Source organism: Falco peregrinus, chromosome 3 (assembly GCF_023634155.1).
Source record: "Falco peregrinus isolate bFalPer1 chromosome 3, bFalPer1.pri, whole genome shotgun sequence".
NCBI classification, from domain to species: Eukaryota; Metazoa; Chordata; class Aves; order Falconiformes; family Falconidae; genus Falco; species Falco peregrinus.
In genome coordinates, this window is record NC_073723.1 from 87,065,447 (window position 1) to 87,080,563 (window position 15,117).

Below are 15,117 nucleotides of genomic sequence, written 5' to 3' on the forward strand. Positions count from 1 at the left end.
CGTTTTTATCGTTTTAAACTAATTGGTTCTTGAAGCTAAGCATTGCATACTAGGCAATCCCTGATTGGTGGTTAACTACCAGCAATTAACAGCAAGGTGTTACCTTTCCTTGGCGCCTTCCTTGGCACCATCCGTCTCCCACTCCCCTGTGCTCTGTAAACATGCCCCATCATGTTAATTGTTGTCTAGACAAGCTCGAGCACATTCCCCTCAGCTAACTGATTGCCACGCATGGTCCTAGTTTGCAGCCCGCTCCTGCACTTCCATGCATTTATTGTTGTGCCATTTGATTATCCCACAAACGTTAACTGAATTTATCTCAGAATGGACTCCTTAATTCAACTCCAGGAAGCTGGGGCAGCTGAGTTGGCCAAAAATCCCACAAAAACCTTTCTAGAATCGCAGAAAACAGAAACAATATTTCTAGCCTTCAAATCCATTTCATATACATCCCAAGGGCTTGTTGGAAACACGAGGATATTGATCTTTCTTTACTGGTAGAGTAGCTAGAAACTTGGTTGTAGGAGAGCAAAAGGTTGGATTTGTAGTGTAGGTGCAGATAATTCCTTCTGTAACATTGACAAAATAAATGCGTAACCTAAGAAGTGTAAAGAATAAGTATTAAGTGTGACCAGTATAATGCATCTTGCGTGTTATTGCTTCTAAATATGCATTATAACAGGGGTCCTCAAACTTTTTAAGCAGGGGGCTGGTGTGCGGATGAAGTGGCAGGCAGTCATCTGTGGCTGCTTGGTTCCCCCCCCCCCCCCCCCAACCCCCGGCGGGGGAGTGGGGTGGGGGTGGGTGGTTCTGTAAATACGCGGGGGCAGATTGAGGACCCTGGGGGGCCGTATCCAGCTCTCGGGCCATGGTTTGAGGACCCCTGTATTATAACATCCCAGAGGCTGGCATCAACTGTGTTGACAAAGTGCCATAACATTAGGCACCAAGCAAAGGAAATAAAGTTGTGGCATGCCCCTTTTGGAGGGCAGAGGTGATGTTCTCCCTCAGACTTGGAAAAGTAATGACATCACTTCCCTCTTCATTTACTTGGTTTATGGACCTCCCTTCAACTTCGCTTATTCGTGGGCAACTCGCTATCAGGGTCTTTATGAGTGTCTGGGGAGGAGGAGAATGGTGGGGATGAAGGGAGCACAGTGCACTACGGTTCAAATTCTCATTTGTTCTGCACCTTAACTTTGTTGCATAATTGTTTCCCTTACAAGCATTGCCTTTAAGTTTTCTGATGACAGCCATTCTTGCCCTTGCTCTGCCTGATATCAAACCATCGCAGCATTAACCTGAAGGCAAAATGGAATCATTGAAGCTTTTTTTTTTCCCCCAAAACTAGGCAAAGCAAACCAATTATTATTATTATTTTTAAAATATATTATTTTTTTGCTTGCCTGCAATCAGAACATATCGGTGTTCATGCTTAGCTTGCACCGGAGTGTTTAGCCAAGAAAAAAAAGCCTGAGATTTAAGTTCTGTTTTGTGCTACTGTAGACAGGAATAGGTTGTGTTTGTATCTCTGCAATCTGCTAAGCCTCAAAAGCTCATTTAACACCTGGTGTATGTTGGGGGTAAGGTAGATCTTAAAATTGTTAGTGTAGCTATATATACAGGTACTATTTATACAGGTGGTCGTGTTTGTGGTACACAAGAATACATATGTATATGTATATGCCTGTATAAATACTCACATGTACATGCATATGTGAAGTCACTACCTTTACAAACTGCTGAATTTAAATGAAATCTTGGATGTAAATTTATTTAAAGTTCAAAATCATTGTTAGCGACAAGAACTTTTTACACAATCTTTAACACTTTGTTGTACATCACATTTTCCCAAATATAAAGTGAGGATACCTACTTAAAAACAGAACTGTTGCTGGTCTCCTCCAGTAACACATCTCCAATTTCCAGATCTAAAGGGTTTTAAAAGGGCAAAGTATCTCTTTCTATCATTTGTATTATTATATTTCCTTTAGACTACAGTCCAGTTCTGACCTTCAGCACAAACTTGGAACTGATAAAGTTCCCGCAAAAGAAAATATCTGCCTTAAACAGTCTTCAATCTCTATAAAGGCAAACACTGAGGGATATAGAGTACACGGGAGATAGTGACAGCAATGCCTGTTTGCAATCTAATCCAGATGTATGGTTGTGAAGGTCCAGAGAAAGAGCGTAGTGCAAAAGGTGGCTAAAAGATATTAACAGAGCGCACAGTAATGTGCTGTTGCCCCCACGTGCCTCTCAGCCATTTTAGATACTATCAGAGATAATGATGCCTGTCATCAACATATGTGGTCAAGATGTCTTCAAATGCAGTTTGACAGCTAAGAGGAGAGAGTTTTCTAAGGGAGCTGCCTGCCATACCCACTCACGCTCAGACTGCTGCTGGTGGAAAAATACACGCTGGGGGTGGTAGAGAAGGTGAGTTGGAGGCCTTAGTTCCAATTTCTTCAAGTAAAGAAATAGTTAAATGGGTTAAAATAAGTAGTAACCACATCTGTAACTCATTTTTGAGGTGTCCATTAGAGTGGCCAAAGTCAAGTGAGCTGCAGTAAATACATTTCCATTTTTTCCACTCTTGCCAGTCCTGCAGTAGACGTTGTTTCTGCCTCTTCTTCAAATATGCCAAACACTTTGATCTTCCCCCCCAACAACATTTCATCTTTCACTACACAGAAATTTTCACTGAAGATGGTGTGGCAGGTTGAACATGTCACTGGGTCATTTCTCCTGTGTATTTGGTTTGCGTGGCAACATTTTGGTAACTGGGGAGGGCCACAGGGGTGGCTTCTGTGAGAAGATGCTGGAAGCTTCCCCCATGTCTGATAGAGCCCATGCCAGCTGGCTCCAAGACGGACCCACTGCTGGCCAAGGCCAAGCCCATCTGTGATGATGGTAGAGCCTCTTGGATAACATATTTAAGAAGGAGGGGAAACTGCTGCACAATGGCAGCTGGAAGGGAGGAGTGAGAAACAGCCCTGCAGACACCAAGGTCAGTGAAGACAGAGGGGAGGAGGTGCTCCAGATGCCAGAGCAGAGATCACGCCACATGGTGAAGCCCACGGTGAGGCAGGCTGTGCCCCCCAGCCTGTGGAGCCCACGAGGGAGCAGATCTCCACCTGCAGCCCAGGGAGGGCACCATGCCAGAGCAGGAGGGTGCCCAAAGGAGGCTGTGACCCCATGGGCAGCCCACGCTGGAGCAGGCTCCTTGAAGGACCTGTGGACCCATGGAGAAAGGAGCCCAGGCTGGAGCAGGTTTGCTGGCAGGGCTTATGGACCCCGCAGGAGGACCCATGGTGGGGCAGTCTGTTCCTGAAGGACAGCACCCTGTGCAAGGGACCCACGCTGGAGCAGTTACCAAAGAACTGCAGCCCGTGGGAAGGACTTTCATGGAGGACTGTCTCCAGTCGAGGGACCCTACGCTGGAGCAGGGGAAGAGCGTGAGGAGGCAGGAGCCACAGAGACAACATGTGATGAACTGACATCAGCCCCCATTCCCTGCCCCTTAGTGCCACCAGCAAGGAGGTGGTGGAGAATTCAGGAGTGAAGTCAAGCCCCAGGAAGAAGGGAGGGGTGGGGGGGAAGGTGCTTTAAGATTTGGTTTTATTTGTCATTATCCTAGTCTGATTTTATTGGTAATAAATTAAACAAATTTCCCCAAGTTGAGTCTGTTTTGCCTGTGACAGTAACTGCTGAGGGATCTCCCTGTCCTTATGTTGACCCAGGAGCTTTTTTGTTGCATTTTCTTTCCCCTGTCCAGCTGAGGAGGGGAGTGATGGAGCAGCTTTGGTGGGCAACCTGGTGTCCAGCCAGGGTCAATCCACCACAGGCACAATGAATAGTATCACTAGCTGGCTGGTTCCAGGATCTCTCTATTCATCCCTGTTGGGGGTGCCCTCTGCAATGGTCTCACCTCTGTCTGATAAGCTTGAGGCACCTCTCCCTTCCATAGCCTCTCCATTTGGCTTTTGGTGGACAGGAACATTCTTCTTGTATTTCTTGAGCCCGCTGTCCCCAGGTACATGCTGGATTAGTGTGATGAAACTTGGCATGACTATTTTAATTATGCATTGCAGTGCTACACTCCCTGAGATGACACAGAGCGCCACGACAGCAAAATAGAGAGGAAGCACACACAAGCGAGCAAGAGTGAGAGAGAAACTCCCCACACTGGCTGTTGTTCAGTCCCAGAGGAGAGCTAACTCAGTCTGTAATTGCTGTTCTGGATAGCTTCTGCCCTCAAAACAATTTTCTGCTGGTCTGTTGTTGCTTAGGCTGAATCAGTTTGATTTATAGTATGTCATTTTTTCTCCCCAGCCATAGACAAGAGAAAAATATTTGTTGAAAGGCTGTTGCTGCAAGATTTAGTTTTTGGCCATCTAGCATCAGCAACGCTTACTCACGTTTTATATTATTTTTCCCTTTCTGTTCCCTTCCTTCCCCTATCTCACCAGAAGAGAATGGGGATAGACGAACACCGTGCTTTGATTAGTCTTTTTGTGTGCTCTATATCTGTGGTTCACACATGGTGGACCACAGGGCAGGAGATGACCCAAGTGTGCTGCTGATGGGACAATACACAAGAAGCATCTCAGCATCTCTTTGGTAAAACATACCAGACACTGCAAAGGAGTTTTACTTCCTTTCTGGTTTTTATTTTTTCCCCCAAAGGTAACAAGAACTTGAGTTTTGTTTTGCTTTATTTTGGTTTGGAGTGCTTCCATATGCAGAACTACACACATGGAAGTTATATTACATCTTTCAGAACCCTCGTTCAGGTTTATTTTATAGCTCTCTTGGCTCCTTGTTGCAGAGTAGATGGTGGGCCAGAATGAAACCTCACTTGTAGAATTCAGCATCTCCTGAATATTGAGTCAGCAATTAACTTAAATGGTAATTTGTAGTCGTTTAAGATGGTTTGTTTGTGAGTACACACAAAAGCACATGCTAAACAGGATAGACCAGAGATACTTCTGATCCTGTTTTTTATACAAACCTAAGGCAAACATTCTTAGAAATAATCGTGACTCTTCCCTTGATAAAGGTTGCTGGGATCTGGCTAAATGTGAGAGAGGAATTATTGACAGCATGTGCTTGTTCTGTGTCCTTTTGAGGAGAGTGTGTTTCCCCTCTCTGGTTTATTTAACACCATTCTCATGGCTGGAAGATGGAACTGTCCTTAGGATGTCATTAAGGTCAATGAAGGAGAAGTTTTCAGTGTGGCTATATCTTCACCCCCACTTAGTATGAGAGGTGGAAGCGAGTGAGGTTTACTTATTTACTGTCTTGGCAAATACCTCAGTAATGCTCATTCCATGGGGAAGTGGGCTACTAGGATTTATGATTAGGTTGTCCCATCTGGGTAACAATGTCTGGGTTTTACAACCCAACTTGCCCCAGGATTAATTTTCAAAATGTTGCAATTGTGGTCTTATTAAAGCAAAAAATGCAAAATGGAAATGTCTAGTTTATCTGCAAAATCATATTTCCAACCATTTCTATGCCAGAGTTTGAAATTTCAGATATTTTTCCCCCCAAATCTCAGTACTTTGCAATGACATCATTCACTTACCAGGTCAGGTTAAATGACTCAAACAGTCATGCCCTTTGAACCTAGTACTTTCTCTTAAGAAGTTTCCAAACCAACCTTTCAGAAGTGGGAGTTAATCTTCCAGATTTTTAGTGTCCCAAACACTTTCATTTCTTTGGGTTTCTCATCTGCCTGACTTTTATTGGCACTTCTCTGCTTTTTTGGTCATCTTTAGCTACTGCCATTTCCTTTTGCCATCTCTGATTTTAGTGTTGACTAGTTTAACCTCATTTAGCTCCAGCAAGGATGATGTGAAATCCTGTTTACTAATCTGAACAATGGATTTCTCCGGGGGGGGGGGGGGGGGGGGGGGGGGGGGGGGGGGGGGGGGGGGGGGGGGGGGGGGGGGGGATAAAAATTAAATTTAAAAAAAAAAAAAAAGATGAGGATTTAGATGAAACAAATCTGTCTCCCTCTTGCTACAGAATGTAGTGAGTGAATTGTTGCCAGACAGGAAAGACTGGTGTTGATTAAAACCCAAGAAACCTCCAGCCTAGTTAGCTGGCAAGGAGACAGTGGTGGCTGGCTGTTGTACTCCTGGTTTCTGTGGAATCAAAGAGATTTATGAGGAGGTGTATTTCACTGTGAATTCCACGTAGTAAATGAAAATGTGGGAAACCAAAGGCAATCTGATTTTGCTAACAAATTCTGATGCCTGGCAAGTTCAGAAGTGCTTAATGATAGAGCTAACCTGGCGAGAAGGAACAGGAACATAGCTCCTAGGGTATAGTCCATTATGGAAGGTCTTTATTTCAGGCTATTTTTCTTTCTTCCATATTTTCTTTTCTTTTGCTTATATATATCAGGGACTTTGAAACTTCACATTGCCAGGTTAAATTATTCAACAGATTCCCTTGCTTCAGGTCAGATTGCTTTGTGCTCGGCGCTTTACAACTTGCCTGTTTGTTTTTCCTTAAATACAGTCGTCACATTTTTTTTTCCTTCCTAACAACTCAGGGGCTGGCTTTAACTAATGCATATTTTCTAAACAATAATTTTAAGTGTTGTTGCAATGTTATGAAAAGGGTCTGTACTCTGCAGCAGCAGATCGCTGTTTCATCCCAAGTACCTGAACATAAACGGTAAATCTGAAACAGCACTAATTCATATACGGCATTGCATTTCCCTTCTCATTCTTCCCTTCTTACAATACCTGGGCATCTCAGGAGGCAGGACAGCCCAACCCCTTGTTGTTGAATTAGATGAGGAGGAGCCTATGAGGAGTCAATATATCATCTGATCTTTCTTAGACTGAACTGCCCTGCTTATTTTACTCCAATGGAAATACTTGGGAGGAGTGTGTGTGTGTGTGTGTATAATTCAATATATCGCAATAACCTCTATCTAACCAAATATATGTGCAAAAACATGAGTTAAGCTACATTTACTTAAAACTGCTGTAAAAGAAGCAGAACAAAATACACCAGGACTGGCTGAAGGGTAGAAACAGTTTTGTTTATGTAGCAAGTAACAAAAACCAAAGATTGATGTCTGTGGTAATTTAGCCAAGAGAGACAAATGAGCATTTTGGGCTTTTTTTTAGTATTATTTGTTTAATTTTTCTGTAATCATCTCTTACTAAGCAGTTAAATGAGAGCAGGACAACACATTAAACTGAATTCCTCAATTCTTCATATTTTGCTAACCTTTAGCTTTGTCTTTTCAAAGATTTTTACAAAACCTCACAAAACTCCCCCCGTGCAAAAAAAAAAAAAAAAAAAAAAAAAGTCACAATTAATTTCTCCTTATTTCCTGGCAATGATTTACTACCACAGTGCTCAAGTGCAATCTCAAGTAACTTACACTTCATTGCTTTTACAAAAAATTCTGCAGTATTTACAAGTTATGAATAATACCATACATAATTAAAGCTTCATTATGCTTGACAAGTGAATGAATGAAGTGCATTTTGTGATGCATTACCCAGTCTTTGGTTGGGGGGTTTGGTTTTGAGGGGGGGGGGTATGATTTCTCACAGCTCTTTAAGCGTTTTGTTTCTCCCAGTTCTTCAGATATTCAACAATTTGGTACATTGTAAAATTCACAATAGAACTCCCAGCTTCCATTGCAAATTATTGCAATTCTATTGCGTTATATGATTAAATGTTACACCAGTTCTGTTCTCATAACAAACTTCAGTAGGAGGATGGTGGAATCATTCTGTACCATTTTCTAAATGTACCAGCAGGGAAGCTGAGTTCTTTAAAAGTGGGGGTGGAAGAAACTGGACCTTTGGCATGATGGGCTAAAGTTGCAACAAGACCCAAGCAGATAAATTAATCACCACACAATTAGCCTCAGGAGAAGCATATTCCTCAGAAATGTTTTCAGCACTTTAGAAAAGCATCCCGTGCTTGCGTTCCCCAGTACCAGGGATATGTGGGCATACTGTTGGCCCCACAGTTTGTGGAATCTCTGTCCTTGGAGACAGAAAAAAACAAATGGACATGGCCCTGAGCCACCTGCTTTAATTGACTGCTCTGAGAAGGGGTGTTGGACTAAATGATTTCCAGAGGTTCCTGCCAACCTTGATGTTTCTGTGATTCTGTGGTTTGTACAGCTTAACAAAACACACCCTGTGTGAGTGTCTTTTTTTCCTGCTCTGCTAAAGTTGCCTTACTGGTAGTGCATTTATCAGTGTCTATATTATTATGTCTATTATTGCTAGCTTCTTTTTATAAGAGACAGTATCATATGAAGTCAACATATGCTCGCATTTGCTTTTATATAGTAAGTGTTCAGAAACGAGGGAAAAAAACAAACTGGCAATTTGCTGTGTTTCAGTGCTGAATGTAGGGGGGGGGGGTTTTTTTGGGGGGGTTGGGTTTTTATAGGTTTCTGGGTTGTGTTTATTTTTTACAATTGAAAACATATAAATGATTCCATTCATCAAATAGATCTTTCCTTACTGCTTTACCAATAGGGAGATTTTTAATTCAGTGAGGTTTTGATCATATCTCCCTCAATTTACAAACAGTAATTTTATCAGATGGCTGCTATGCTGAAAGATGGTCTTTTTCTATGTAAGAAATCCATACTCTGGGATGAATGGACCTGCATGAACAATAACTTTTTTTCAAAAAGAAAAGGGTTTGCTGCTGTAGGATTTGTTGTTGTTGTTGGTTTCCTCTCTTAGTTTTCCACAATTCTGAAAGCAGCCGATCATTCTACCTGTTTCTTACAGAAAGCTTGAGTCAACAGGCTGACTTAGATCCAGCAAACCATGGCTTTAAGGGGGATTTCTGATTTGCTGTGGGAGTGTTATACTTTTTTTCTTTTACTTCTGTAGATGGAGTTTTCTGATTTGTTTTTTTTCCCTTGCGAAGCTTGAACGTAGAACATCCCTTTTATGCTTGCATATTTCCCATTCATCATTAACGTTAGACTCTCTGTCATTTCAGAGTGACATGTTGGATGTGAACCAGATCATTAAAGACCTGGCCTCCATGGTGCATGAGCAAGGAGACACAATAGGTAGGTACCACATTTAAAGAATGGGCTTTATTACCCTCCTGCACCATTCCAATGTGATTTTGTGTGGTCCCTCATGAGCAGCTGTTTGTTGATGATGTAATTGTTTTTCCTGTGTTTGGGGCATTTTGTACATCCAGTGATGTTTTGATTTGACAAGTTGATCTGTGCAATAAGGTTCTCATATTAAGGACACTGAGCTGGTGTATTTCGTATAAAATAGAATTCACAGGGAGATAATCCATTCCCTTTTCACTGTAAAAAGGAAGATGGAGGATATATAAAATTAACTGGAAAGGAATTAAATTCTTCCTTTCTACCTGGAACTGTAATTAAAAAACAATATTAGTAGCAATTATTGTTATGATTATTGATGGTGGTGGAGAAAATTAAGCAGCTTGCTTCTCTTAAATTGTATGGTGCATATGATTAAATTTACCGTAGCCTAACACCATGATATGCTCACATGCATAGTCTTAAGCTTCTGGCCATTAGTTGACCTCCTCTTGCTCTCCAGCTACTGGTGGCTATGAACATGGTAGAGAAAACTTCGTAAAAGAGATTGGAGTAGGCCCTAATGGAATTTTTAAGAGCAGCCCATCACTGACAGCTACCACTTTTTGTGAACAGAGAGATAAAACACAGTAAGTAGCTCCTTTTAAATTCCCTCTGACTCTTTGTCACTGCTGTCTTCTGAATGCAGCTAAGAACAATCAGACTTTATTCTGCATCTCATATTTTGTGTATGTATGAGAAAACTCTGCAGTGCTTCAGAAGCAACTGTCTACTTCCAAATATGAGAGCTAATGGTCCTAAAGCCATGTTGAGGGACCTAAACTCCAGAGAAGCAAGATTTGTGGAGATATTTCTAGCCTGCAGCACTTAGCTGGAGTTCTTACTGGAGCTCCTGGGAGCTGGATCAAGTCCTAAGACAGCCATATGTAGATCATAAAAGAAGAAACTCTTCTCTGCTGTTTATTAATCACTCTGGATTTCTTTGCCAAGCTCATACCTTTGCAAGTTTCCATTAGCGTAAGATACCTCCTTTCACACAGAAATGAGCTGGCTGCATCCCACTGAGAAACACCACTCAGGTTCACAGGTGCAGAAGAAAATCAAAGTGATACCTAAACCCAACTTTTTACTATTTCTATTACTTTTTCTTTTTTAATATATTTTTCTTTAATGCATGCTTGTTTGGAAGCTTATTTTTGTACATGTGTAACTGTGGAGCCTGATTCATCTCCTAAAAGCATATCAGATGCTAATGCCTTGAGGGACCTGACAACATACATCAGCTAGCTTCCAGATTTTTGAAACTCCTTTTCTTAAGGCAATATTTATTATTTTAAGATGTTGCCCATGCACAGAAGCAACCACAGTATTAACTTGCCTATGAGAAACAGACTAAGTAGGACCCTTTGTCTTTGAGCTAGCATAAGGGTTTTGTTGCTTTTATATCTGACATGTTCTTTCTTCTTCCCGTTTCACTGCAGCAGATTTTTAGTAGTTTCTTTAGGAGTATCTTTTCAGCCTGGCAGCCACTCAAGGTGTCTTCCCAACCAATTGCTGAAAGGTGCCACTATTTATCTTTTGACATTCATATTAGAGAGAAGTAAGTGAGCTGAAGAATCAGGAGGCAAAGGGGCTTGAAATCCCACCATGAAAATTTAAAAGCAATGATGACAAGAGACAGTTCTCTTGGCACTTGTTTTATTTTTTTTTAATGCATTCCTCTTACGTGCATGAAATGAAAGCTCTCTGTGTGCTTCTTTAGAAAACTCAGGGAAAATACATAATCAGGGAACGTGAGATGAGCCACTCTGCAAAATGCTCCCAGGGCTGTAGAGCAAACCACTGTCTGGTTCACCTGAACTGGGGAGAATTAATGGGAAGAGCTCGTCTGGTCTATGCACGGCACAGGCAGCGTAACCCATATTTATTATAAAAACCTAAAAGTAGTTCTGCTAGCATGTGAGCCAGTTCCTTAATGAACACATACATAACACTTCCTAGGGTAGAGAGCAATTTCTGTCATGCAAGGAGGAAACAGATGATGGGAAATGCAGACTCGGGGCAGCGTATCTGTTGTTTTTTTGTCTTCTGCAAATAAACTCCATGCCTGTGTTCCTAGCCATGGCATGTCTTTGATATGAATATTTAACTAAGCATTGCTATATCAGTGAGACAAAGCCTTCAAAGCCAAAACAAAGGCTATTGGCCCAGGTCACCTTTGAATCAACAGAAGGAGCCTCTTCAACAGAGTCTTACAGAGGCTCTTGGCAAAGGCATCGCTATGCAGCTTCATCACACAGGGTGCTGGTGAGGGGAAGGGGTGCGAGGAGGACGCTAATAGGTGAAATCAATAGTTGGCTGTGGAATTGGTGCTGGCAACACAGTTTTGGCTTCTATAACCGTGGGACCCTGTTAGCAGATCAGTATCTGCTTGGGAGTGATGGGATCCACCTTGCTAGGCAGAGCAAAACTATCTTCATCAATAGGATGGCTAACCTCCCAAGGAGGGCTTTAAACTAGGAATGATGGGGGACAGAGGTGGTGACCAGCAGTCCTGCGGAGGGAGCAATAGACAAGGTTGATGAGTAACAGGCATGGCGTGGTGTGGCAGGAGGGGTTTACAAAGTCCATTATCAGCCTCTAGCACTTGCATGTCAGCAGGGAGGTGCCTACAAGACCCCACTGTGGACAAATACCCCAAACTGAACCAGGAACTGAACATGCTGGGGTCTGTCTCTAAAGTGCCTGTACATTAATGCACATGGTATGGGGAATAAACATGAAGAGTCTTTGATTTTGTTGGGATCATGGAGACATAGTGGGTTGGCTCCCATCATGAGTGTTGCATTGGAGGGATACAGGCTGCTCAGGAAGGACAGGATAGTGAGACAAGGAGGAAGAGTTGTCCTTTATGTAAGACAGCAGCTGAAGTGTATGGGGCTGTGCCTGGGGGTGGATGAGGAGCTGATGGAGAGTTTGTGCATTGGGATTAAAAGGAGGACAGGCAAAGTGGATGAGGCTCTCTACAGATGGATAGAACAGGCTCTTTGCAGGCTTTGATCATGGGAGGTTTCAACCACCCCAATATCTGTTGGAGGGACAATACAGCAGGGCATAAATAATTCAGGAAGTTCTGGAGTGCATTGATGACAACTTTGGGGATCTGATCTGTAAACAGCAAGATCTCCAGGTGTCTAGAAGAGGGCCATCTCCACTGCTGACCTTTACTGTCATGGTAGCAGAAGGGCTTTTCAGCCAAAACATCAGAGGCAAGGATTAAGGACTTGATATTGTGAGAAATACATTCTGTGAGGGTGATTGCTAAAGCAACAGTCACTCCTTTCCATACTCAGATGGCCACCTAACTGAACTATAAGTGTCTCAACTGCTTGAAACATTTCCAGTGTTTCATACTGAAAATCACTATTTTGCATGCGCAAGCTCCTTCTTTCATTGGCCGTACTTGGATAAATAGACACAGTTCTATGAAATCAGTTTTATAACTGGTGTTAGGAAAAAAAGAATCCTTCAACCCCCTCTGAGGAAAGTGTCAACAACACAGCTGCCGGTCTCTGTATTGGTACCTGATGAAGGCAAGGTTGTTTGGGGTTTTTTTTGTCCACCTCTGTAGGCTTCTATTTAGTTGTTTAGCCTGGAGAAAAGGAGGCTCAGGGAGGACCTTGTTGCTCTCTACAAGTACCTGAAAGGAGGCTGTAGAGAGGTGGGGGCTGGTCTCTTCTCCCAGGTAAAAATAGATAGGACAAGAGGAAATAATTCAAGTTGTGCCAGGGGAGGTTTAGCTTGGATATTAGGAAAAAATTTTCACCGAAAGGGTGGTCAAGCATTGGAACAGTCTGCCCATGGAGGTGGTGGAATCACCATCCCTGGAAGTGTTCAAAAAAAGTGAGATGTTATGCTTAGAGATATGATTTAGCGATGGGCTTGGCAATCCTGGGTTCATGATTGGACTTGATCTAAAAGTTCTTTTTCCAAATTAAACGATTCTATGATTCTATGATTTGTCTTGTAACAGAGAATAAAGATGACCTGAACAATATAGTTATTTATATTATCATTATTATTAACATTAATACCTATATTAATATTAATATCATCATCATTATCGGTTTTCTTCCCCTGATGCAAAAAAAAAAATAAATGCTGTTCTTGTTTTGTTCTAGAAGACCTGTTTTCCCATCCTACTTTTCTATGTAACCTTAGTAGTTATGCCAAAATAACATACAAGGTCTACATCCCTTATGTGTACTTCTATAATTAAACTTTCACCACTTATATCACTCTTTGAAGCTCCATCACATTTCTCAAAGCCACAAGGTAAGACCATGTGGTTCTGAAAACATGTTACACTTTTAAGAGAATCACATTTCTTCCTCTTTTGGACAGTTCTGGAACCAGTCTTCTGCCAGCGTATCTGTAACCTGCCCAGCTCTCTAAAATGGGAAGAGATCCTAAGATCACACACTGGTCATCTAAGATTACAGCAGCAGAGACACAGGAACTAATTTATCAGTCCTCTACCTCTTTGCCCTTACCAAATGTACACAGATCTATCTTCACACAGCAAATCCCGCTGGCTGAAATAAGACCTTACTGCATCAAGCAAAAGACTTCCTCAGAAGTCTTTTTCTACTGTTACTTAACCTTTCACTTTGCTCTTGAAGTTTGGGCGTTTTCTATTTGAAAATAATATGGTGGTGAAATGTCTTAACGTGATCTGAGGTGGGTGTTCCCTCACTTCACGAGCATCACTAACTGGTGCTTGTGAGACCTGGCAAGTATGAACATGGCAGCTGGTGCCTTCCTTCAGTCTCCGAGGAACGTCCTGATGGGGTCAATATATTCAGTCCTTGAGCCATGCTGATATTGACTGATATACCACATTGTCACTTATTGCATAGTAACAACAACAACGATAATAATGATGATGATGATAATAATAATAATAATAACAACAACAATAATAATAATCTTCCTTCAAAGTAAAACGTATTTCCATCAATGCAAATGAATTTCTTATTTTGGAAGCTTTTCGATGTGGGGTATTATTTGGTTTAGTTTTCAGTTCTGGTTTGTTTGTTTGTTTTTCTTTCCTGAGAAATCAGGTCAGCTTTGTTGCCTGTTTTATCGTTATTGCCTTTCTGACCTGAAGGCTGCTTTAACACACAGACACTGTCAAGAGGGCCTCTCAGCACCCTTCCACACATGTCTCCTCCAGTCTGACTGCCTGAATGACACAACCCAGAGTCTGTTGTCAGATGCACTAATGCACGCCGAGCTGGAAAACCATTCAACTGGATTCTTAACTAAACCCTCCTGAGTTATGTGTCTCGGTTGGGACATCTGCAGAAAATTAACAGATCTTGAGAATAGTCCCTGAATACCTGAATGTACAGCTTTAATATCTATGTTCGATTGAATGTGGTCTGCAAAGTGTCTCATTTGGTTAAATTTCCTAAGTGATCTCAGAGGAGGCTATTATGTGAACGGTACATTTATGTTCTTATTGGTTCCTGATGAATTGGAAAATCTTCTCTTGGCTCTCTTGCTATCAGCCACTTGTTGAGACACGGAGGTACATGTCAGTACAGAGGACAGCCCATGCAGGAACTGTACACTGGGGTATTTCCGAATCAGTGATAATCTATTCCACTTCCCATTCACTTCCCAAGAAACCTCCAATGTCTTTGTTCATCTTAGGTATATACCCTGTTACCAGTTTGTTGTTCTGTTATCTAAGTAAGTCTAACAAAGCTTTATTGTAAACCACCCCAGCTGCTTAAACTGCATAGTATTCACAGAATCACAGACTGGTCAGGGTTGGAAGGTGCCTCTGGACACCATCCAGCCCAACGCCCTGCTAAAGCAGTTCTCCTAGAGCAGGCTGCACAGAACTGCATCCAGGTGGGTTTTGAATGTCTCCAGAGAGGGAGACTCCACAGCTTCTCTGGGCAGCCTGTCCCAGTGCTTGGTCACCCTCAAAGTAAAGAGGTTTTTCCTCATAT

At 42.1% G+C, this 15,117-nt stretch overlaps 1 protein-coding gene across 7 annotated transcripts in view; it reads left to right on the forward strand.

Annotated features, from left to right (window-relative positions):
• Window positions 1-15,117, forward strand: part of TSNARE1 (t-SNARE domain containing 1) — a 509,528-nt gene that overhangs the window by 305,456 nt on the left and 188,955 nt on the right. For all 7 annotated transcript variants that reach the window (XM_055799973.1, XM_055799972.1, XM_055799978.1 and 4 more), the window contains one exon: window positions 9,010-9,082. In XM_055799973.1, the coding sequence (XP_055655948.1) occupies window positions 9,010-9,082 (73 nt within the window). The remainder of the gene's footprint in view (window positions 1-9,009; window positions 9,083-15,117) is intronic.